The sequence below is a fragment of the Haplochromis burtoni genome, unplaced genomic scaffold (genome assembly GCF_018398535.1).
Source record: "Haplochromis burtoni strain Fernald_Lab_line unplaced genomic scaffold, NCSU_Asbu1 Contig_99, whole genome shotgun sequence".
Classification (NCBI taxonomy): domain Eukaryota; kingdom Metazoa; phylum Chordata; class Actinopteri; order Cichliformes; family Cichlidae; genus Haplochromis; species Haplochromis burtoni.
Window position 1 is genome coordinate 1,215,818 of NW_024582460.1, and position 25,154 is coordinate 1,240,971.

Here is a 25,154-nt window from a genome sequence, read left to right on the forward strand (position 1 = left end):
AGTTCGAGCCCTGGCTCGGACAATCTCGGTCGTTGTTTTCTTGGGCAAGACACTTCACCTACCGCCTAGTGGTGATTGCCAGAGGGCCCGATGGTGCGATATGGCAGCCTCGCTTCTGTCAGTCTGCCCCAGAGCAGCTACAACTGTAGCTTGCCTCCACCAGTGTGTGAATGTGAGAGTGAAGGAATAGTGGTCTGACAGTCTTGAAAAGCGCTATATAATGCAATCCATTATTATATTATTAATATAAATTCAGAATTTTACACATTAAATAAGTGTACCCTTTCTGCTTCCTGAAGAATTAAAATCATAAATAGCAGCCAGGTGCTGATAATAAAATACACACGGTTGACTGATCAACAGCGAGTGCGAGCAGTGCTATAAAATTCTTGGCAGTTTGCTGAAGCATTCAGGTGTGTTAACACAATGCTACAGTCTTTGCAGGAGTTCACATCCCAGCAACTTCACTCAAAGTCAGCAAAAAACACAGGAGCTAAATCTCAAAATCTCTCTGCAGGCAGATGGGCAATCCCCCGAGTGGAGCGCGCACCAAACTCTGCTGCACCATAAAACCGCCTTTAGTGTGTTATGTTCAAGTTCATTACAGTAAAATAACAAAGAGTCAGAACAATTCAGTTCCTTCCCATTTTTATTTATAACGGCAAATCACAACAACAGTCACCTCAAAGTGCTTTACACGGTAAGGTAAAGACCCTGAAATTATACAGAGAGATATTATTGTAGGGTACAAACATGCGTGGTTTGTTTGGAAGGGTTGCCTGGAGACAGCCTCTTCTCTCTAAAAAGAACACGGTAACATGGCCTAGGTTTGCAAAGTTGTATCTGAACAAACCACAAGACTTCAGAAACAATGTCCTTTGGATAAATAAGACCAAAGTAGAAATGTCTGACCATAACGCAGAGTGACACCAAACAGCAGGACAAACACCTCGTGCTAACTGTCAAGCCTTAATGGTGGGGCTTTTTAGCAGTAACGGGACCAGAGCACCTTGCCGTCAAGAAAATTACCATAAACTCATCTGTATACCAAAGTATTCTAGAGTCAGTTGTGAGGTGTTGCTTTTCTGACAACTGAAACTTTGTCACAACTGGTCATACGACAGAACAAGGTTCCTATGCACGGCAGCAAATCAGCAGCAGAAGGACTGAAAAAGGAAAAACTCAAGATGTTGCGATGGCCCGGTCAAAGTCCAGACCTCAATCTGACTGAAATGGTGTAGTTGAACCTTAAGGGAGCTGTGCATAAACAAATAATAAAGTGATACGGAGAAGTTATTGTTGCTAAATGTGGTGATCCAAGCTAGTGAACACACTTTTCATAGGACTACGTAGAGTTCCATACAAATATTCCTTTTTACGTGACCTCCAATAATTAATACACAATATTACCTTAAAAAGAAGGTCCCCTTTTCCCCATCTTTGACTCACTATGGACACCATACTGCACTTACAAAGACTTCAGCTTCAGCTCTTGTTTTAATGTCACCTGTGCTGTTGAAGAGAATGCAAATTTAGCAGCACTCAGTTGCAGGTGTTTGTTTCCAGTCATGCATGCTTGTGTAACTGTTTGCCATAAGGTGTGTCTGCAGTGATGCATGCACTTGTCTTTGCCTATATGTGAGGCTTAAGTAGGAAAAAGCGGCTGCCTGGGAGGCAGACTAAAGAGGGCTGAAACATGCATGAAGTGCTGTGTCTGAAGTTAAAGGATACCACAGGGGTCTCACTGACATGCCTGCAGCAGCAGGGACAGCAGCAGGCATCTGATTCTGCGTACAGCAACGACACCCTGAACCCTACACCACCTGTCCCCTTCTCGTCTCAGAGACAGCGTGTTCTCTCCTTTTAGGTCCTGTGGTGGGAGGTAGGGAGGAAGCCGGGTGGAGGGTGAATGGGTGGCTGGGTGGGCGGGTGGCTCGACTCCACAGAAACCCTGTCCTCTTCTGATACCGCTGCAAGCAAACGATTTAGCATTACATGATACAGGAGCCTAGCTATTTCATAAATAAGGCCTGCTGCCTCTTCCCTTGTCAACATCTTGTTGCCAGCCACCCAAGCCAGCAAAGAGCCTGAAATAAGACGGACAGCCCGTGCAGGCAGACAGCGGGGACAGGAAGAGGAAGAGGAAGGCTTCCATCATGGAGAACTTCCTAAGGGATAAAGATCTTTGGATCTTAGGCAGTGTGTGTCTGGTGGCCACTTTTCTGTGGCGACGGCTGTGGAAATTATTCTCCACAAAGAAGAGAAGAAAGACTACATCATCTTCAGATGCAGAGGTAACAGAGTGAGACAGTAGTTTAGGTCAATGCAGCTGTGCTACATCTGCACAGGTGAATATGGGAGCATGCATGAAGGTCACTCAATCTAAACGGCACAAGTGTAAACAGTAAGAAATATAGAAATGGGGAAATCTGGCATCGCTCATGTTGTGGAATATGTTAGAGCCTGACAAGCTGCAGCTCTCTATTAAGCAGAAATTAAGTAACGGATGTTGTCACATTATCACTCAGAGGGATGCTGTCTTGATGCCAGAGTGATGCAATCTGATTCTGAGATTCTGTTTGTTAGTGGTGATTGTTGCTTTGACCACGTCTGTCCTGTAAAAGAAATTCTTATATCAATTAACCTCCAGGTAAAATAAAAGTGAAATGAAAAAGAGAAACAAATTAGTTTTAATGATGATTTGAATAAACACCACAGTAATTCATGTGTATTAGTTTTTGCACAAACTGATTTTCTGGACTTTCAGATGATTGGCAAAATTTCTGTTAATAATAAAATAACAGATTCTGTTTAATAATGTGCAGCACTGGCACCTATATGGATGATCTGAAGTGAGAAGGCCTCCATGCTAAAAGAGCACACATGCACACACTTTGGTGGCTTGTGATAGCAGAAGCCATTGGCACTGCGTGCAGGTATTTTGATTATCATATCTTTGCAATGAAGATCCTAAAATATCTCAGCTCAGCTATGCTGGTGTTATCTGTTGGTAGTGTCTGATTTCACTCCAAGAAGAAGAGTTGTGTTTCTGATCATGTGAACGTGGTCCGCTGACTTGACTGATGAGGTCCGTTTTATAGACGGTAACTGTAAAGTGGCAGTAAGACTAATCAGCTCAGTTATCTCTGGCATCACTGACATTTTTCATCTGCACTGAGGTTGAACTGCTGACGCCCAGTCAACATGCTGCTTTAATGAAACCCAACAACAACAATAGTATTGAGGCATGTGAAGCCACATTTCATGCCTCTGAAGGCAACGTGTGAGTGTCAGTGGAAAACATAACGTCATCATACATGCGTCAAACACATGTCACCAGGAGTGACATCTATATTGATATCCAACTGCACTTAACTCCACCACTCCATGCAGACAAGCCTATGCCCTCCACACTTAAGCATACTGTGTCCAGTAAGCCGGTTTATTATGTTAACATAATCCAGCAGGAAGTAAATGTGACCCACTCCCCATAAAGCTGGGTGCTGTGGTGCTTCGGCAGTTAATGTCTGTCAGTATAAGCTTAATCGTTTTATTGCTCTGTCTTCTTCTCCTCACACTGACCGACTACCGTTAGATTTATAGCTCTGCTTATCATTTCTACTACTGTCACAGCAACTTTCAGGGTTTTTAAAGTGATTCGTAGCCTGTAGGTGCAGCGGGTTAATCCTGTTTAAAAGAAATCTGTCCACGGTGTTAAAGCAAGACAGCCCTCTGCAGAATCGAAAATATCACTGCACACCTGAATGACATTCAAGCTGTAGGAAAAGCCTTTGTTAAAACAAACTCCACTTCATGGTTTTTTCTAAACGATTGCAATGGTCCATTCATGCCAAAGTTCACTAATTTAAATGCAATGCTTGTCTTTAACGTTGTGTTTGCACAAAAAAACAGCCAGCAGAACAAAATAATAAATAATAAAATAATAGCTACTTAAACAGGGTGTATCAAAAAGAATCATGTGATTTCAAAAGGCAAAACTAAAAGTAATGGACAGAAGCTTGCAGTCAATTTTAAAACAAATGGCTGAATGTGACGTTTTACATCCAAAACACTGTTCTCAAGTCATCGTGTCCCACTCTGGATGCACGGCATATGTCCATACTACAGCCAAACTCATCTCATACTTCTGCAAGCAAGTCTGGAGTCACTGCAGCCACCGCTACTTACCCACAACCACGTGAAACTCATGACTCCTTTCTCGCGGTTCGTGATTCGATCGTTACCGGTGAACCCGATTAAAGACTTTAAATGTTGGAGGATTCTTTTTCATAGACTCTATATTAAGTGTACAGTGTGTAAAATGTCACCATCATATGTCAGTAGATTGCTGATTGCAGTAAGTTATGTTTTCTTACTGTGAAAGATCCACGACAGACTCGACCACTCGTTCATGCTTTCAGCATACTTTTATTAACTGCGGTTGCTGTTGCACACAACTCGGCTATAGCTCTGCAGATCACTGCCAGACACACACCAACAACAACCACAACAGTCAGTAAGCATAGACGCTAAACGCGAGGCGTGATTGTGGATACTTTACTTGGATACAAGTAAACGAGTCAATGAATTTCACCTTTGTCCAATAACACTGATACTAAGGACATCAAGAACTTTTCTGTTGGTAAGCACTTCCATTTTTGCTGCTTTGTTTTAAGTGGTCGCTTAGTTTAAGAATAAACTCATGCATGATGTAAGAATGTAATCAAACTGTGTGATTTTTGTGACATTCGACAGAGCAATGCTGGAGGAGGAGAAAGACAGAATGAGAAAGAGATGATGAAAATATACATGTACACATGTTCAATCAAGATATATATAGTTTGAAAGTGCAATCTGTGATCTTTAAATTAAAAGTAACTTATGAGACATATGACACCAGGACAGCTGTGATAGTACTCAGGATGGTCACATTTCTCATCCTGTTAACATTTTGTCACCTCATTGTCAGATCTTGATGTCACTTACAGACAGGTGTGCGTAACTAAGCAAGAGATGCACGTACAGTCTTTTGCATTCTATTTAACATTAAAGGACTAGTGTTGGGACTGAAATGGGGGAAAAGCCTTCATCTTGTCTTCAACTGGAGTGTGGAAAAAAGCCTGTTTAACATAACTTTTTTCTTTTGTTAAATTTTCTATTAAACAACAGTGTGAGAGCATGAGACACAAAGAGGAAGGCTGTTCACACACCACAAACTGAAGAGTCACCACACTGGCAATGTTTTGTTTCCCTTCTCTTGCATCATTGATAATACAAAATTGCCTCAGCAGGGAGGCATTTAATTGTTTTAATTAAGTCAAAGTGTTCAAATGTGTACATTTATGTAACTCAGCTCTTTTATCATACTGACTGCCACAAAGACTCAAGGTAGTTTTACACTACAAGCCCCATTCTCTCAAACAGTGAAGAGTCCCGGGATCAGCTTTTATGGGTTTAATGTCTTAAAAGCAAATTTCAGCTACAATATGCTTGGCTAATGCAATTATGAAATTCCAAATGAATTTGTATAAATATTGGTGTTACAGATCAGTTGTAGCTGATATAATAGGCAAATAAGTTAAATAATTACCATGACTTTCATGCATCCATCCATCCTCTTCCGGTTATCCAATTCAGGATCACCGGGGAGGCTGGAGCCAATCAAATCCAGTATTGTAAGTTTACAATCAAAACCAGTCATCTGAATTTGATAAGATAATTTGAACCGTGGGTTTTTGTATGAGGCTTGTGAAGAGTAAACTGCAGCTTGTGTTAATACATGTGAGTATGACTAATGTGAGAAGGGTTTCTCCAGCTTCAGATTCTCACACTCACATAGCTCAGATAAAATTAGCACACATGCAAATACATGAGGGATAGAGAAGAGCCCATAATGGTTTGAGTCTCACAGTCATGACACAATGAAAAAACACAAAGAAAGACATTCAGAACCGAGAGCCGCCTTGTTTTATAGGCTTAATTGTCTAAACTGAGCAGAACTACTTTTAGAAATAATGTAGATTCATTTTTTTAGACTAATGACTTTTATATTGAAAAAGATATTTTCACATTATGCCATGTGCAAGCTGGGAAACAGTTATATTTGGTGGATACATAGTCACATGTTTTTCTTTTACTGCACTATTGCCCTGTATCCTAAAACCAAAAACAGGCTCTTTAAAAAGCTGTTTTCTGTTAAACAGGTGTTAAAATGGGTTTTGGTGAAACATACCCGTCCTTTTAATTCTTCTTTTCTACTCAGAAGTAGACTTTTCCCCCCAGTTGTTTACTTTTCATTGTCAACAAACACAAATAAATATACACGGGCAAAGCTTTGTGTCAATGCAGAGCTCCAAAAGGAGTAATTTCCGTATCCTTTTTCTTTCCTGTTGTATCGCTCTAACACAATGATGATCACTGTATTTCTTTTTTTATTCCTTTTACCTTTTATATTTAAATGTTGAGAAATTTCAGGGTTTATGGTGTTATCATCAAAAAATGGTGCTGATGTGTTAAACAATTTTAGGTTTAAATTTCTTTAGCGTCACTATCAGTAGATGGTAATATTGTTGGCATATACATAGAAGTGTGAGTTTATTGTACTTTGAAGTTTGAAGTGGAGAAATCTAATTATTCTTCATCTGGTTATCAAAAAGAGTTTTCTCCATGAAGGCTAGGTAGTAAGCAAATTGTTTCAGTACTATGTATTTACTTTATGTGGGCTGACCCACATGTTTATTTTGTTGGAAACACTCACTAGTTCATATTTGGCACAGTCACAACTACCAGAGCCATCTGAAAGATCTTTGGCAAGTGTTCTCATAGAGTGTATATTATTGATGCTAACTGCTTATTAATGCTAAGTGACAGACTGAACAAATACAGACTTTAACTCACCAGAACCGAAGCCCAGACGTCCTCAGCGATCTGTATACGACAGCAGGCTGTATTTTTTCTAAAATAATGCTACAAAAAGCTTCGAAATGCACCACCATTGACATTTTAGCAAAGAGGTTCAGTACAGTGACTTGATCGGATCAGTGGTGGACTGTTAGCACTGCAGTCTCGTTAAGAAAGCTTTGCTGTGCCTGCATGGGTTTGCAGATCTCCAGTAAATATCATTGAGATGTGATGTACAGTGTGCAGAAAACTTTCATTGATTCATGCCAAAAATATACAGTACTGAACAAAAGACTTGAGGCAGACCACACAGAGACGGGAACAAAATCACTTAGAAAGAAATCACATAATAGCCTAATTTGTTATGTGAGCTTCAGTGGATTTTTCTTTGTGCGTAGGCTCTGACTCAGGTATTTGGCACCGATTCATTTGGAAAACTTGCTTGGCCAGGCCTTAAGCCTGAAATACTTTGAATGAGAGAAAATGCTGCTAAAACATTCAAGTCATTTTTCATTATTGTCTTTGGGATCATTTGGATTTGTCGACACATTAGCAGATTAAAGAATAGTAGTTAAAACAACAGCAAACAAGACAGCTTCCCAGCAGTCTTTAAAGCAGGCAGATTTAGAACAACCACTGAAACCTGTCCAAAAAGCACAAAAACCTTCATTTGTTAGCCCACATAACCCGATTAGTTTTTTTTTAAACTAGTTTATAAAGTCAACATGTTTATTTTTTCTATTTTTTCTTTACCTGAGAGTCAAAACAGTTTGAGTAGTCAGACTGAGTCAGTCATTATTGAGATAAACAGAGTGCAGCAAACTAATCTCAAGGAAAGTAATGGCCTGTGTTGCTTACAGTAGCAATATAAATTACATATACAACAATTATTCTATATCTAAGGGCATTTTCAGTAAAAACTGGACATTTTGCAGAGCTTTTAGACTGATTAAGAGTATGTGTGTTGCTCTTTAAAATAGCAAATGAGTCCGTTTAAAATGTATCCCATTTTAATCCAGATTATACTATTTCCCCTGAGTTTGCAGCAGAGCATCAGCATTGACAAAATACACAGCAGAGAGAGAAGCATCATCTTAATTAGGCTGCTTTATAAAGGATGCATTGGGATGTAAAGTGCAGCATGTCATGAATGGACAAGTAAAATGAGTGTTCATGGGCTCATTATAGCTATTTAATTAAATCAACTAATCAAATATGCTAAGCACTTTAATAGAAAATGCTATGCATGTAAAATATGCTGAAAGAGGCAAATACAAAATTAGCTAATGTTAGTAAGAGAATGCCAGCCAGCATGGAATTTCATCTCTCAGTAAAACAGATATGCGATTGGACGCTGTGTTTATGATCTGTCACCATGTACAGCAGATCTTCCATGGCAAGCACTGACTATTTGGATTTGTGCGATTAAATGTTTGTACAGGGGCATTAGGTCAGGGGTCACAGTAACCAGGGAACAGCTGGGTGCTACACTCTGACAACATGCTTTTGTTTCCAGATTCCCAAGTAGTCAACAGTTGTGCGCATAGACCAGAGACAGTCTATGGCAGAGCCGTCCATGATGGGTCTGTGATCACAGACTTCCATCTAGTGGCAAGAAGACCAAAGTGCAAAATACTTGATTTTAAAATACAGCCACCAGACTTATTTTTACATAGTGTAATTATACGATATGATGCTGTAATTAAGTATCGTATAAAGATTTACACAGTTGTGAATAACCTCTGACCTCTCCTTCTAGATTAATAGATTCATCTGAAGGTCTTTCAATACTATATAGAGCTATTTAAAAGTATGTTACTGCCCTTGTTTTGTCTAAGGAATTATGTCAAAAATTATGTCACATATATTAAAATAGTTTTCAACAGAGCAAATAACAAAATCCTGCCCTTTGTGCTAATTTTTACCACGCTAGGAAAAAATCAACAAAGAAAGCAAAATGAATAGACACAAATTACAATGCTGTTCTGTTAAAAGTAAATACTGCCCAGAGAGTGAGCTGATATGGTGGACGTCTGTGTGCAGTGCTTCTTGTTACATTGTTATATGTCACTTTAAACTAGTACCTAAAAGACTATTATAGAATGATAGTGTTGCACATCCTGACCAGATCACTACAGATTATAGAAATCCATTAACATATATCTACGGCAACAGATTTAGGAAGAAGTATTTAAGTGTTTCTCTTTCACCATTTGTTTTTTAAATCACAGCACTTACTTTGATTGCTGTCAGACACTTTTATGTACCGCTGCAAACATGCAGCTTCTACTCTGTTCAATTGTGTTAAAGAGTTGGGTATTGTGGAGGTCTATCTGAAAATGATGGTGTTGCATCGTAACGTTTCCCAGATGTGACAATGTGATGAGATTGGATTGGACATAAATAGCAAATCTCTTCAGGAATGTGCATGTCTATACTTCTCACTTTTAGGGTGAGGGTCACAAGTAGGGTTTCATTTGTCAGCGGTGCATGTTATGAAAAAAAAACCACATGAAAAGCAAAAATGCACGAAATGACTTCACTTCAGACTGTACCAAACAACCCATTTGTATTGAAACCATCTCTGGACGTATGATGTATCAGATTTGCTGCTTTTGCATGTTTTGGGGCATTGAAACAAAAATATGTGTTGGCTTAATTTTTTAGATCCTATCTCGCAAAATTGTCTCTGCGTGGCACTAAGCTAATAGTTAGTGTATAATAAGCCTTAAATATCCAATGATTTTGTTTCAATTTTATATGTAGAATATTTCCTTCTATAAACACTCAAAGTATCCCAAAGTAAGAAGTAGCCAAAAAAGTATTGCGGAGGATGCTCTAGGGGTCTCCAGATATCCTAAGTGCATCAACATGGTTATTGAATTACCTGTAAATACCAGAAGTGTCTCTGGTTCGTGCCTGTGGACTGTGTCTATCTGCATGTTTGCATCATGAAAATGAGCCCGAGCCCATTGCCAGCACTTAAGCAAGTGTGATTTCTGTACGAGAAAAGCTTTGATATAATAAATCTAAACCATTAGCTTTTAGTTTAGCATAAAATGGAATGTGATACAGTTTTGATATTTGACATTTGTGTGATATCACTCAGGGTTATGCATTCATGCTGTTTAGCATGTAACACGTCCACATGCTTATCCTCGCTACCCCCTGCACCACAAACACGCTTCACATACACACAAACTTTTCTGACGTAATAAAGCACCTCTGTTCTATGAAGAGAATTTTTTCCTGTCCCACTGAGCTCTGAGGCTGCTGAGAGCTAAATCTACCATCTGGTTATCATGGCAGCTAAACTGTGGAAAGAACAGACTGTCATCGGCCAGTGGTGACACATGCAGGTTTGACAGATAGAAAAGCAGCAGGTGGAGCTGCGGAGATAATATGTGCACTTGTTCCTATTGGCATCTACTCGCCAGACTTATATGGTCTATCAACAACGGAACAATCCTGTCATTAAACGCAAAATGTTACATAACCTCCTCACCTCTGCTGAACAGATCACTACAGCTTTGCATGGTGCAGGTTTAGCAAAACTTTAGTTTCAAATTGACTCATGTTGCTCCCAACGACTAAATCTCTAATAGGAAACTGTAAGGAAAAAGTGTAGATTGTGCAAAATATGTTGAAATTTTCTATTTCAAATGTACAACTATGAAGAGACGGTATCTTGGGTTTGCATACTTTGGCTTGCATGCAGGGCTGAAATAGCTTTTCAGGGTTTTTCCAGAATTTCAAACTAAAACCTCCAAGAAAATGTAAAATGTAAAAATGAAGTCTGTGTGAAGAGTGTGCATGTGGTTCGTTACTGTTCAGGTCAAGCACACTGCTGGGTTGATGAGGACCCCCTCTCTGAATGCAACTATCTTTGGTCTCAGCAAGGTTGCGTGGTGTGAGTCATATTCATGGTATGGTGAATCTTATGTGGTTAGGGATGCCATTTGGGAGGGAAACCCTGGATTATCCAGGGGTCCCAGAGCTGGACCAGCACCCTGGAACATGCCAAAGCTCAAAGAGCCGCCACTGAGCTGTTGTCGGTGGGTCCAAAATGTCTCGTCTGTATCCCTTCCCTTCCTGGTCTAATCATTTGGATAGGAGGCACCAATTTAATCCACAAGCCCTACTTCTTCCTATGTCCTTTAAAACACTCGTCTACCTGACCCAAACTGCTTTTCAAGTATATCAATTTGAAGCAAAATATAGAAAAGGCATGCATGAATCTACTGACACATGCACATTTATATTTTGCTGTCATTTCGAGAAACTGAAAACACATTTTAGACCATTTTTCTGTGTTCTAGTTTATAAATAAGCAAGCCTAGGAAAAAATGTTTGTCTCAAAAATATGAAAAAATCCATCACTTAAGTAAATTACCTACTTACCATGTCCCTCTTATTTCAGCTTTCCCTCGCCAAGCTACAGCATTGTTAAATATGGACCAGGTTTACCACAACAGCAGCCATCCCAAGGCGTGCATTTGTTATGTGTGACACAGACTATAATTGTGGCTCTGGGAGTGATAATGGATTACTGGAAAGCCCACGGCAGTAGAAGAAGCATTATAAATTGTCTGTGTCTTCCTGCTGAGTAATTCTATATGCGGTGAGAGTGGCTAGGCTGCGTCAGCCTCATTCCCAAACTGTGCTCCTGTACCACACAGCCTCTCGTGTTACCATGTAACCTTTTCTGACTAGGGATTTCAGAGCTTGTCTGACAGGGTACAGTTAAACCTTCCACCAGACCAATCTACCAGCACTCTGCTCCGACCCTACTGGCTCTTGGCTATTGTAGTGTGGAGTCTGTGTGGAGATTTATTTAGCCATCTACTGTATCACAATTTGTCCCCACAAAAGGTAGTTGTTATGGAGTATGCAGTGATTCAGAGCTGATGCTGATATAAGGAAATAAAGAAGTAGGGAAAAGGAAGATACATTCATATAAAATAGTGTACTGTTTACTCCCTTTTTACTTATATATTTCTAAAACAAGCACAAGATACTTTTGAGTATATGACAGTATAATATAATCTAAATAATAAAATATTTTTTTGATGTAGCAGTATTGTTTGTTGTTGCCTGTGAAAAAATTGTTTAATGCTGGTAAAATGTATCTGGTCTGATTTTTTTTTTTGTTACAGAAATAGTAGCTTTGAAAAAGATAAAGGTTTTACACAGTGCAATTATGACCACAGAGCAGCATATCACATTTGATGTTTATTTCATATAAAATTTCATGGCATTCCTATTTGAGTATTCTCAAATGTAAATCAAAAGACCGCAGTGGCAGGAAACGTCTGTGTAACCTCTTCTTCCTTTAGAAACAATAAACACTGTCAATACTCTCCATGACGGCGTGGCATCAACTCACTGAGCTTGGGCGAAGCAAGGATCTTTGAAGGAGAGAAAGAGAAACCAAAAAAGACAGCTCCTGAAAATAATAATTTTTCCTGAGATGCAGTGTTTTTGTGTGTATGTAGCATTTTAATGGCAGCAATTCTTTTGAGTCATTACATGTGTGTATTTGACTGCCTGTGTGTGTTTCCTATAGGTCATTGTTTAGTGGCTATGGCTAAGTGCAAAACTTTCTGAAGTTTTTCAAAAGAGATGCTTGAGATCTGTGCTAACTTGCTGTAACATATATAGTACTGAAGTTTAACAAAAGTATTCATGTAGTCAGAGCATCTTACTTTAAAATGAACACCAAGCGTACATAGAACATGTTTTAATTAATTAAAGACAACAAAAAATAAAGAGAGCAAGAGAAAGAATGGTGGCCTTGCCATCTGACATGTTAACTATGTGTCATTCATGAATGAATCCTGACTGGATTTTCTTTAACTAGATATTTTCGAAATTGTTTTCACACAGTGACTTTTGATCACCCAGTTCTTCCCTGAGTCCAAGTTATCCTCAACACTCCTGAGAAATACCTTTATGAAACAGGCCGTTGATACAGAGATATAAAAACCTCTTTGTGGTTGAATCTGTGGTGTTTAGTTTGTGGTGTTTCAAGTGCAAAACTATGGTGGCCCTGTGAGGCCAAATGTACTGCACCTTCAGAAAGCACCACCAAATGTGAAAATGTTCCAAAAGCACATAAAACACACATCAGAAGTTGAATAAAATACAAGAGAACTATTTAAAAAAATGTCAAAAAGCACAACAGAAGCGTTTTGGGGGAAACAAAACTGTGACGGACCAGCTTCTGAAGTGACAGAAACCAAAACACTGCACTGAAGGCATGAAGGAGAGGATTCAGCAGTGCTGTGAAGGAGGAAAAAGATGAATGCACTATCTCTTCCATCTTTTTCCTCCTTCACAGCACTGCTGAATCCTCAGATGGAGATGGAAAAGATGGAAGATATTGTGCATTCATCTTTTTCTCCCTCATATAGTATTTTTGTCATGTTTTGTGATTATTTTTTTTGTGAGCTTGGGCTGCATTTTTTTTCTACATCCTTTGTGTTTTGCAGTTGTTTTTCTTATAATTTCAGGTGTTTTCTTAAACAGTTTGACCTCTTAGGGCCACCGTACAAAGCAATTGCTTGAAAAAGCTACAAAAAACAGATTTTTCTATATGTTTACTTGCAATAATCCACTTTAGCTTGAGAGCTGTTTCTGAAGTTTCACTGAATATCGTTTTAGACCCTGACTAATTACAGTATTTTATCTTTGATTAATGTCAAACAGAGGCTTTACAATAATCTTTATAAAGCAGTTTAGTGTGAAAACGCTTTTGCCGGATTACTGATCTCCTTCACTAAGGAAACATGTATTTCAACCATATGTTTTGCATTCTGTCTGCACTTGCACCGTGTCCTTTATCATTCTCACCTTCAATAGCAAATAGCCACTGGGGATATAAGTGTTAACCCTGACAGCTGATGAGCTGTCCGTACTTGGGAACAGCGTGAGGAGCAGAGTATAGGTCAGGTTTTTCCGTTGTTGACAAATGGGTGCCAGTATATAGGCGCCAGCGCTTTGTCGCTCAGCCTACTCCTGATAGACTGTACTGAGATGTGGAAAAGTTTGAGGTCAATGTGCAGAGTCACGTCTCAGTAGGTGGGCCTGTTCATGAATATGAACTCGTGTGTCAGCGACAGTGTGTATGTCTGTCCTCTTTAATTCTGTACAGCAACACATGTGCAGGAAGTTTCCTCTTCCACAATCCCCCTCTCCTCTGCATCAACAGTTCTTAGGTGTCAGCTGGATCACCTGTGTCCCGTTGTCTTTGTGTCCCTCACGGTGTGTGGACAGCAGGCTTATATTGGGAACCTCGGAAGTTCTTTCCACTTGGTGGCCTCCAGAGGAAAACCAAACCCTTTTAACTTTTACTCAACTTCTGTCCTTGAACAGTGTTGGCTCAGGATTAGTGAGCTGTAAAATAAATGATGACTTTTAAACTTAATGAACAGCAAATAAAAAAAACTTTAATATTCATATTTAACCATAAATACAATCAAAATAACTCAAAAATGCAGCAATACACTGCAGAAAGATAGAAAACAGTCTGCTAAATAGTCAGAATGGTGGTGATTTGGTAAAAATTTAAATGGCTCCTCTCTGCTACTCTGAGTGAAACAAGTTAGGTATAAAAAGCGATAAACTGATAGTATTTGGCAGTGTTCAGAAATAATCTCAGTCCTCTTTAATTAGTAACTTTTTTACCACTTCGCACGTGCTGGCATCCCTCCTTCAATCTTGTTACAATGTGAAAAACAAAATGAAAATGTGATTAATGGTGTAATGTGACTAAACCTGCTGAAAAATGGCACGGGCTCTTCAGATTTAGAGATGTTATGCTTTTCTTTATTGTCCCTAAACTATATTTGTTTATCTTGCTTTTTACAGCATCATATTTAGTTCAGCATTCTTGGGATTCTAACACCCGACTGAAGGGCTTTTGAAGTATCTCAAATGTCACATAGCGACCCTCCCCAGCATCCCCCACTGTACACTCGAGCCCTCAGCTCTTATCACTGGCCACCGAGTCCCTTACGTCCACAGCGGTGTTGCACTGTAATTGGGAGAACAGCCATTTGCTATTCTTAAAACTCAGCTCGGTGGTGAAGGATTGGAAGAGAGCTATCTGTTGTCCCTCCAGTCCTTTTAACTTGTCTGCAGCTTTGTCTGGCACTATGTTTTTTGTGCTAGTTGAGACTTTGTGAGAGTAACTGGACTTTAGATTAAATAAACGCTTTTTATTAGAAGCCACGTTTAGGTCAATCATGAGCTCCAGCCTTGTTAACTCTTTAGCCAAGGTTTATGATCCAAACCCTCTTCACGGGCAGAAGCCAGGTGGAAGGAAGCTTTCTCTAAATGGATCAGAAAAGTCTCAAGCTGCTTCTTCCTCTTCTTCATCATCATCCTCTTGCTCTCCTCATGATGTTGCCCTGCGATCTGTGGAAAGTCGAATGGACTTCCTGAGCTCTCAGATGGAGCGTTTGCTCAACATGCAACAGACTGTCTTGATCAAGCTGGATGGCCTGTCGCAGGATGTCAGGGGTATGGGTTTGGATCTAGCTTCAATACGTGAAGAAAGCCATGGAAAAAGCCGTGGGTCTGGGGTAGAAGCAGTATGCAGGGAGCTGCATGGGGCCATGGAGAGGGCCAGCGAGCACATGGAGAGTCAGGGATGCAGGTTGGAGGGGGTGGAGAAACTGGTGGAGGGCACCCAGCAGGTGATAAGCTTCATCGGTGAGGTGGTAAAGAGCTCCAGGTTGGTGGAGCTTCTGTTCAAACAGCCTGGACGGAAAGCCAACAGGAAGGTGAGAAGTTTAAACGATATCATGAGCAAGTTTTCCACTAGAATCTAGCAAAAGCACTTTTAAAGTTCCATCATTTTTATCTGCATTGTTGAAAATGGCAGTGAAAGTGAAAGGTCTCACTGTATAGTGAGCATGGTTGCATTGGTATCCTCTTGACTGAATGTATTCATATTGTGTATATGTGGCAGTTCAAAAAACATTTAAATGGCAATGTTTTTTAAAACTCTGCCTTTTAACTCCTGTGAGTTTAGATATGACTCCTATGTGGCTGGTCTTGGCTCTGCTGTGCCTGCTGTAATGTTAAGTGATTTACCATTGAGACTGTGATCGGCCTCCGAGGCGTAAATGATTAATGTCACATTGGTTATCTTTCCCAGACCACGTCTTTATCAGCTTGCAGTGCAGCTGCACAGCTTCAGTCCAACAGTCGTCAAATTCTTAATCGTTCTTAATGCCATGATTTATTAGAGAGACTCACTTCCTAGTGCTGTAACCAAATATGAATATATGTTACAGATGTGTAACACATGCAACATATATTGCATAGTTCATGCATTCATATAATCTATGGTTACACTGCTGATTCAGAGGCTTTTTTTAGATACAGGGTTAAGGAGACAGATTTGTTGCACCATATGGTGACTGTCATATATACTGTATGTAGGGATAAAGTGAATATTTCTCTTTTAAAGTGTGGAACTGATTCGAGTGATGTGTAGCATTTCAACTGCTATAGTTGAAATGCCACATATTTCCTCTTTGGCCAGAAGGAGGCATCTGCTGAGCAAGACATCAATACACTTGAGTTATGAGGGAAAACCTTCCCAACAGAAACTGCTTTGAAGCTTGTTGTCACATTATTGCACAAATGGAAATATCTGCATCTATCAGCAATTTTCCTTTCTATGAGAAGTTTCCACCAATTGCAGGTTTTGTCCCACTTTTGAATGTTACGCACAATGTCTAAAACCTGATCTTTCTTTCCTCTGTTAACATCCAGGCAAAGGATGATAAGGAAAAAGCCAAGCTGAGCCTGAAAGGTTTAAAGGCCCAGAAAAAGAGAAAACCGCAAGAAACGGCAGGTAAACTCAAACAAGATATTACACAATCCACAATCACAAGTTTATGCAGAGCCCACCACAAAATTTCTAAACTCGTTATCTGCATATAATACACCATAAATCTGAAATATATGTACATCATGGAATATAAGAGACTTTAATATAACAGGGAGACCAGTTCAGGATTTCTGAGAATTGTTTTTGTAATATAAGATATGTGTTCTGTTTAGCATAAAAACATAAAATATAAGTAAATGATGGGAAATATATTAAGAAGGCCTTTAAAAAATGTAAATCTTATATGTAGACAAGCTATGTAATGATCCCTGGAAGTCTTGCATGGCTGCACTGCTACATCTGCTGACTTTTTGGCAGACATAAATACAGTTTTCATCATGTTTAAAGGATAACAGCATAAAAAGGGAGACAAGAGGCAGTTCAGCCTTTATTTAAATATATGAGAAATCAAACAAAACACTACAAATTCAGGCAATGAGAAGAAAAAAATGCAAAAAGACACTGAAGACATAGCAATCTGACAAAAGTGAGGGAAGACAGTATAAGAGACCCAAGTAGGAGAATGAAACAGTATCTAAATAAATAGGATACATTCACATCGACCAACATGTAAACAGTCAGAACACAAAAGGCAAAGTGAATAAAATTTAAACAGTATTTGTCTGCAATAATCCCCCATGTTTACATGTCAAGCTCGCATAATAAATTTATATATGAGCAAAATCTGAAAGACAGATGACAGATCAGAATTTAGGTCTTAGCTTGACAGCTTTAATATGGATCTGAGAACCGGATCTGCACTCGTGTCTTCACAACACTCTGCAACAAACTATCCAGAGGATGATGTGAGATTTTTATCTGAATTGGGCCAGACTTATCGAGCAAGTGACCACCCAGACTAGCATAAGATGTAAATATGTGATGAGTGAATTCCACCTATCTGAGGATTATCAATCATCTGATTACATTCATTTTTAGTAAATATAATACAGCGTTTTCACCAAACATCTGGTTGTATCCATGTATTTTCTTCACTACAGACACCTCCTCCCTGAATGAGCCTGTGCTCCAGGAACAGGTGGAAAAGCTCAACAGGCAGAACACCGAGCATTCGCACATAAACATAGAGGCTGAGGGGGATGGAAGAAGTGGAAGGCAGGATCTGGAAACGCTGATCCTTGAAGAACCGCACACCTCTGTTGCCCAGTCAGACGAAAGGCAGGAGGAGGCTGAGGAAAGGCAGGATGAGGAAGGAGAGGGGGGTATATTTGAAGACTCTGAGCCAGAAGAACAAGAAAAAGAAGAAGAAAAGCAAAATGGAGAAGATGTTAGTCTTGAAAATCGTGGAAAAGTGAAAGATGATGTGAAGACAACGCATAGAGAAGAATCATCAAAATCAGAAAAAGCCTGGCTCTGCAGGGCCTCTGTGCTTCAGTATGACAGGTGTGTCTTAGGAAAGCTACCATATATCTTTATGCTACTTGCTATTAAATTCATTAAGTTAACTATTTATTTTCTTTACTTGTACTCCTTCGGATCATTAAGCCAGCTAAGAGGAAATTATTTTGTTGGGGGAGTAAAAGGGGAACTTCAAACCACATCACACATTCATATTCTGTGCCTTCCTTTCTGAAGCTCTGAGGAGTCTGGTGATGTGGCCACTTGTAGCAAACGCCACGTCCCAGAAGAAGACCTTGGAAAAGACGACCTCAAAAAGAGCCGGGTGGAGGACAGTAAAGTGGAAAGGGCTGATGGACAGGTCGTAGAGGGAGCCGAGCCACAGGTCTCCATATCTGACCAAGCGAAGACAGAAGATGAAGGGGAGCCGGCGGAGGAAATAAAGGAGTTTATTATTGGTAAGAAAGTGTGTGAGTGCTTCTTTTCTGAACGGTCCAGGGAGGTTGGGGTGTAGGCTGTTGCTTTCTACAACTAATGCTACGACATGTAAATGGGAGTGTTTGTAGAAATCATGTAAGGAAAGATTTCAGGAACTTGTGTTTTGAAATTTAGGCCTCTGAATCACCGTCAGTGTCAGTCAATATATTGTATACATGCAGTATCTTATCAATGTGCATGTGAGGGAGTAGAGACCACAGACTGAAAAAGATCAAGAAGTAGTGCTGTGCAATACTGCAAATTTCAATATCGATCCAATCCCAGGAACATGCAGGGCACTATTAGAGGAGGACAGGGTTTCATGATGAATGATATGAATCATCATCAATCTGAAAACTCAAAACACATTTTAATGATCATTAAAACACAGTGATTTTTACTTAACACAACAAAACACGCATTTCAGCTTAAATGTATTTTTTGGGGGGAGATGTAAAAAAGCACTTTAGGTCAACCTCTGTTGTTTAAATCTGCTATAAGCTGCAAATAAAAGATATGTGACAGTCAGCAAAAAACGGTCAGACACTTTTCATAGTGCATCTTTGAGGGTTTTTTTTTTTTTCGTTTCCAGTGCTATCCATAAAAGATGCATTTAGGCTTCATGACCTCAGTGTTTCAAAATCCTGGACTGCTCAGCGCAGTATTCATGCATCCTATGGGCTCTCCGTGTAGCCTCAGCTTGATGAGTTACTTTATGACATTTGCCTCTGCGTTCCTCAGACTTTAAATCAGCTTCAGTGTCATAACAGCATGCCTGTGCGAGCGTCACTAACATGTCAGCGAGCACAGCTGGCGGAGCACATAATGAGACGCCGGCATGCTGCTATTTTAAACTACTTTGTTTCTGGGTGCTGAGACCTCTTCCTCAGCCTTTCGTTCCCTCTCTGCACTCAGTAACAGTAACTTGTCTTCTCTTTGCCTTTCTTTTTCATTTCTTCTTTAGACTCAAGTCCTCCACCGCTAGCACCTTTCGACCACCGCATCGTTACTCCCAAACCCCACCAGATCGCCACCTATTACACTATCAACAGAGAGGAGGTCCTGGGAGGGTGAGGGAAACACTCAGAACATTCATCTCTCATTACAGCACTTTCTTTTCATTTCGCTCAGTTACAGGCACAGATGCTTAGTGTGCACTGGCACTCAATAATGAAATAACAGACGATCTCACACCCTGCGCTAATAATTTTAGTTGCCCCCCAAAGGGCAAATGGTGCTGACCCTCAGGGGGCTCTCTGATGTAACAGACCAGCGCTAAATCCTGCCTCTCAAATAGAAGATTACTCCTTAGCACGCAAACACATTTGTCAAATTACACAAGAGCATAGCCTGAATTTCTATACGAGTCAATAAACTATTATAATGTATAGACATAAGTAAGAGTCACAAACAAATTGTTATTTTGATATTTAAAAGAATTTTCAGCTTTTTAATGGCAGCTGATTCATAAAACCCCTTTGTTTAATTGGTCCGACATAAACATTAAAGAGATCCTGAACAAAACCAATCAAAACCGTATCCAAATACGCTTGAGCAGCAAACACCAGCAAACGTGAAACATCATATTTCAGCGCCAGAAATATTTGTTTTTAATAATAAAATCCAATTTACAGAATGGTTGTTCTCCGGCTCTTCATCCCATCTGTCCACACCTCTAACTCCTCCGTGTGTTTGCTTTTCTTTCATTAGGGGACGTTTTGGACAAGTCCACAAGTGCGTAGAGAACTCGTCTGGTCTGACTCTGGCTGCCAAGATCATCAAAGCCCGGAGCCAGAAAGAGAAGGTGCAGCAATGATTGGCTGGTTAATGCTGAATACGAAACAGAATCCAGGTTTAGCGATGCTGCTGAGATGCCAGTTTTCTCAGACAGTCTAATACATGGTCACTTTTATCACTGCACTATAAAGGATTTGATTTTAAAAGTAGACACGCTGAGGTAATGGGCATTTGTCAGCCCCATTGTGTCTTTATTTCTCTCAGTCAACTAGATATGCGGTGGAGGTCAGATGTCAGAGTATAGCTGTGTGGTTAGATTATAATCTGAAGTATTTAAAAAGCTCATTAAACTTGTAGCCAGATCCTCAAATGACCCACATGGCTGTCGCTGATGATCCACGACCAAACAGCTGGCACTTTGTGTCTGACTGTACGTCTGTTTTGTCTTATTTGTATCTAACTATGCCCCCGAATGGCTGTAGCACAGGCTGCTATGAGTTGCATGCTGCTAATATAAATGTTTACTTTTTAATCAAGTCCCTTAGGTCTGTAACTTCTGTTTCCATTGAACATTTTAAACTGAACCACAAGCAAAAACTGCCATGAAGGATTTGATCTACCTCGTCCCTAACATACCATCTTGACCAAACCAACCTTTCTATAGCAGTCTGCAGTAGCTTAAATCATAGAAAGGACCCTGCCTGTTTGATCGCTCCAGTTTTATGATATGAGGGACCAAAGAGGAATAATTGTGCAGTGAAGCAAAAGGCACTCTTGCACTTTTTGACATGCTTCAATAAGGCAAAATATAACCAGCACTTGGCTTTTAAGGTCTTTTTTTTTTTTTTACAAATTCAACAGCTGATATGTTACACACTGAAAATCCTCAAGACAAGCATGACTTATTTGTGTTCATAACTTATTCCTTGTAAGCTTTAAAAATCTTGCAGACTGGCTTTTTCTTGTTTTCCTCTCCTTACCCCCAATTGGTCAAAGCAGATGGCCCCGCCCCTCCCTGAGCCTTGTTCTGCTAGAGGTTTCTTCCTGTTAAAAGGCAGTTTTTCCTTTTCACTATCACCAAGTGCTGCTCATTTTCTGTTTGTTGGGATTTTCTCTGTATTATTAAATCTTTAATCTACAATATAAAGCTCCTTGAGGCAACTGTTGTGATTTGGCTCTAAAAAATACAATTGAATTAAAATTAATATAGTTTTGTCATTCATTAACTTCCATATTTACGTGTCATTTTCCTATATGTGATTTTAAATTTGATTTACATTTCATTTCCGTCTATCAGGAGGTGGTGAGGAATGAGATCCAGGTGATGAACCAGCTGAACCACGCCAACCTCATTCAGCTATACGCTGCATTTGAGTCGCGTAACGACATCATCCTGGTCATGGAATAGTAAGTTTGTGTGTGTCTGTGACAATACAAAAAGAGCCTCTACAAATTCGAACTGGCTGTAACAGTGTCTCTCTTTGTGTGGTAGTGTGGAAGGAGGGGAGCTGTTTGACCGCATCATTGACGAGAACTACAACCTCACAGAGTTGGACACGGTGCTGTTTATACGGCAAATCTGTGAAGGGCTGCAGTACATGCATAAAATGTACATCTTACATCTCGACCTCAAGGTAAACCTACTTGAGTCTTCGCATCACAGTAGGAATAATCTCTTTCAGTATTTTTATTTATTTTTCAATATGTTACAACATTCATTTGGAGCCTAAACAGTCTAATGAAAAGACAAGTTTATAAAGTTTCAAAATAAAAGCTTCCATCTCTGTTAATGAAATAAAATTTAGGGTGTTGTCTGTGTTCTTTTCTTTATCTTTTGCACCTATGCCAAAAAGAAGAACGGCCTCTAAAACACAGTACCGGTATATGTGACACCAGAATTTGTGTTCTTTTTCAGCCTGAGAACATTCTTTGTGTCAGCAGAGCTACTAACAAGATTAAAATCATTGACTTTGGCCTTGCCAGGAGGTAAGATTTATAGTCACCTCATCTTTCATGCATTGGTTTATTTGAGTATGTTTTTCTCTTATGGTTCTGGTTCCTCTGACAGGTATAAGCCTAGGGAGAAGCTAAAGGTCAACTTTGGAACGCCTGAGTTTTTAGCTCCTGAAGTCATCAACTACGAGTTTGTGTCATTCCCCACGGACATGTGGAGTCTTGGAGTCATCACCTATATGCTGTGAGTCAAGGAGTTCATTCAGTGCACACACAGAGACACAACCTGTACAGTTCCTGACGTCTGTATTATTCTTAATGTCCAGACTCAGCGGCTTGTCTCCGTTTCTGGGGGATGATGACAACGAGACGCTGAACAACATCCTGGCCTGTGAGTGGAACTTTGAGGAAGAGGAGTTTAAAGACGTCTCAGATGAAGCTAAAGACTTTATCACACGTCTTCTGGTGAAAAGCAAGAGCTGGAGGATGAGTGCAACAGAGTCCCTCAAACATCCCTGGCTGTCAGACCGGAGTCTGCACTATCAACTAAATCGCAAGGTAAATACTAAATTCACCTTACCGCAAAATTTACTTTATAGTAAACAGTGAATAATACAAAATACAATTTTAAAAATGCTTCTTTTTATTAGTAAAATGCATCTGAAATATAAAAGATCAAAAGTTTATTAATTCAAATATGAATGTGTACCATTCAAGTAAATTTCACTTGATTAGATTTGTACTTATGTAACAACATTAGATGTAAATTTTGCATGTAAGCAAATGAACCAATATGTGTGTAATATCTATTGTAAACATGAAAGGAAGACTTAAAAGTGTTTGTGTTATGCATCTTTGAAGCCTGTTTGCTATCCTAATTCAAAGAGTGTAATAACAAACAGTTTTACTGGATCCTCTTACTGCAGAAAACTAAGTGCCACTCCACACATGGTCCTCCTTCAGAGAGTAAGACAAGTAAGAGATTTCTGTCTTCATTTTCCTGTTAGCTTATATATAAATGTTTTAATTAATTTTCAACCCAAAGAGCCTATTGTAGGACAGTTTCTCAACTTTTCTTCTATTAAGCCAAACATATTGTTTGCTTTCCTCTTAGAAACTATGTGAGACCCTCGGCATGCCTTTTGATAATGAAAGGAGCTGGAGCCCAACACTGGACCAATGCTGCTGTACCTGTGTATGAACTTGATAACTACTCTCCTCCATCCGTCTTCTGCATCGCTCCATATCTTGCAGTTCTGACTCCAGATAGTGTGATGCACGGTAATAACAGACAGTCCTATTCTGTAGTGTCTGAAAACACTGATGATGAAGAACCCAAACTGTTGGACACATAAAGGCCACGTGACCTGTCTGCTTCCACATATATGACAGATCAGCTGTGTATAGCATCAAACCATCCTTGTTATTCAGCCACAGTTTGTCATATTGTCCTGTTTTCTTGCATGCTTTGCACTTTCTTCATTTATTTTCTCTAAGAGTCAGAAAACATTTTTAAACACAATATAGACTGAATTCTCTTATTTGAATAATATATTTTTGCGATTTTTTTTCTTTTAATTTACAAGTCTTATAAAAACGAAATGTTTTTTTTCTTGAACATAACTTTAAGTATATTTAGAATTTGATTGAATTAGAAGTCATAGCTGATTAATTTATTTTGTGTACAGCACAGCACTGCATACCCTCACTTCCCGTTGAGGATTGACAAAATGTTAGTGATCAGTGAACCAGTGAATATATCTTGGTTTGTGCCATCGTTCACCCTAATTTTTAAGCCCGCATCACCTTCTGTATGCATTTATGCCGCCACCTTGTCTTGCTTCGGCAGTTTGGAGTAGCCCTTTCACCTTCCATGAAGGCATCACGAACAACAGAATACTACATGTGAATAATATATATATATATATATTTTCATGACTGAAGTGGATTCTTATGTTCATTTATTTACTGGTTCAACACCAGAATGTACTTGAAGAGCTTTTATTCAATAAGTGATTTTTTTTCAATGGAGAAGAGCAGGATTTAATGTAGATATGCACAGACGGTAAGTGCATCTGTGCAGCTCAGTTTGACGGAGAGCCAACAACAGAGCAGAAAAGACACCAGCCATTGCTTTGTCATCCCTTTCAAGGAGATGAAAACTGAATGTGACTTCAACGCTCAGTTTGCTTTTCCATTTGGAAGCAGAAAAGCTCTGTGAATTCAATACTTGTGCATTTGAATTTATTATTTCTTTTTCAGGTTTTCTTGTGCAATTATGAGAGATCAGTAATTATGAAATATTATTATGTTAATAAATAACTCACACCAGACAGCATTCATAGTGCATCTTACTTACTGGGTATTTTTGGAAATTGAAAAAGAAATATGACAGTAAAGATACTTCTGCTTTGGAATTTTCTTTGATTTTTTAAAAGGTTCTAAAGTAGGGCACCCCTGTTGCTCACAGCAGAGTAGGTAACCCATGTAACAAAGCCTCTAGCCCTCAATACAGTGGTCTAGGTCCCCCCTTTCCTGTCTTGTGTACGCTGTCATATCTATAAAGATATATCTATAAAGATAAAGAAGGTGCAGCAAGCACTGAAGCCACTGTGTGATTTGTCTCAGGTAGGTCAAAGTCAAAAGCCTTTACATGGCACTGGTTCTGTACATAATCTGGCATTTCAAGACCCAGTTAGAGCTTGCTTTATTTAAGCATTATGCAATTCTGTTATTCCAGCTTAATGTACTTGAGTTGGACCAACTTAATTAATTAATGATGAATCAACTTATTTACTGCACTTGAGTCCAACTTAATTTGATG

The 25,154-nt window shown here is 39.4% G+C and overlaps 1 protein-coding gene across 3 annotated transcripts in view; it reads left to right on the top strand.

Annotated features, from left to right (window-relative positions):
- mylk4b (myosin light chain kinase family, member 4b) overlaps positions 1-24,663 on the top strand; it is a 34,144-nt gene extending 9,481 nt beyond the window's left edge. Inside the window, exons 1-13 of one of the 3 annotated variants that reach the window (XM_005937248.3) lie at positions 1,939-2,294; positions 16,687-16,768; positions 17,806-18,208; positions 18,401-18,621; positions 19,605-19,710; positions 20,351-20,444; positions 21,675-21,784; positions 21,870-22,011; positions 22,293-22,363; positions 22,446-22,574; positions 22,657-22,888; positions 23,257-23,305; positions 23,445-24,663. In XM_005937248.3, coding sequence (XP_005937310.1) covers positions 2,157-2,294; positions 16,687-16,768; positions 17,806-18,208; positions 18,401-18,621; positions 19,605-19,710; positions 20,351-20,444; positions 21,675-21,784; positions 21,870-22,011; positions 22,293-22,363; positions 22,446-22,574; positions 22,657-22,888; positions 23,257-23,305; positions 23,445-23,455 — 1,788 coding nt within the window. In that variant the 5' untranslated portion in view covers positions 1,939-2,156 and the 3' untranslated portion in view covers positions 23,456-24,663. Of the gene's footprint in view, positions 1-1,938; positions 2,295-14,352; positions 15,687-16,686; positions 16,769-17,805; positions 18,209-18,400; positions 18,622-19,604; positions 19,711-20,350; positions 20,445-21,674; positions 21,785-21,869; positions 22,012-22,292; positions 22,364-22,445; positions 22,575-22,656; positions 22,889-23,256; positions 23,306-23,444 lie in introns of those variants that run through there. The other 2 variants (XM_005937246.2, XM_005937247.3) reach the window with 2 other exon arrangements.
- The last annotated feature ends 491 nt before the right edge of the window (positions 24,664-25,154 follow it).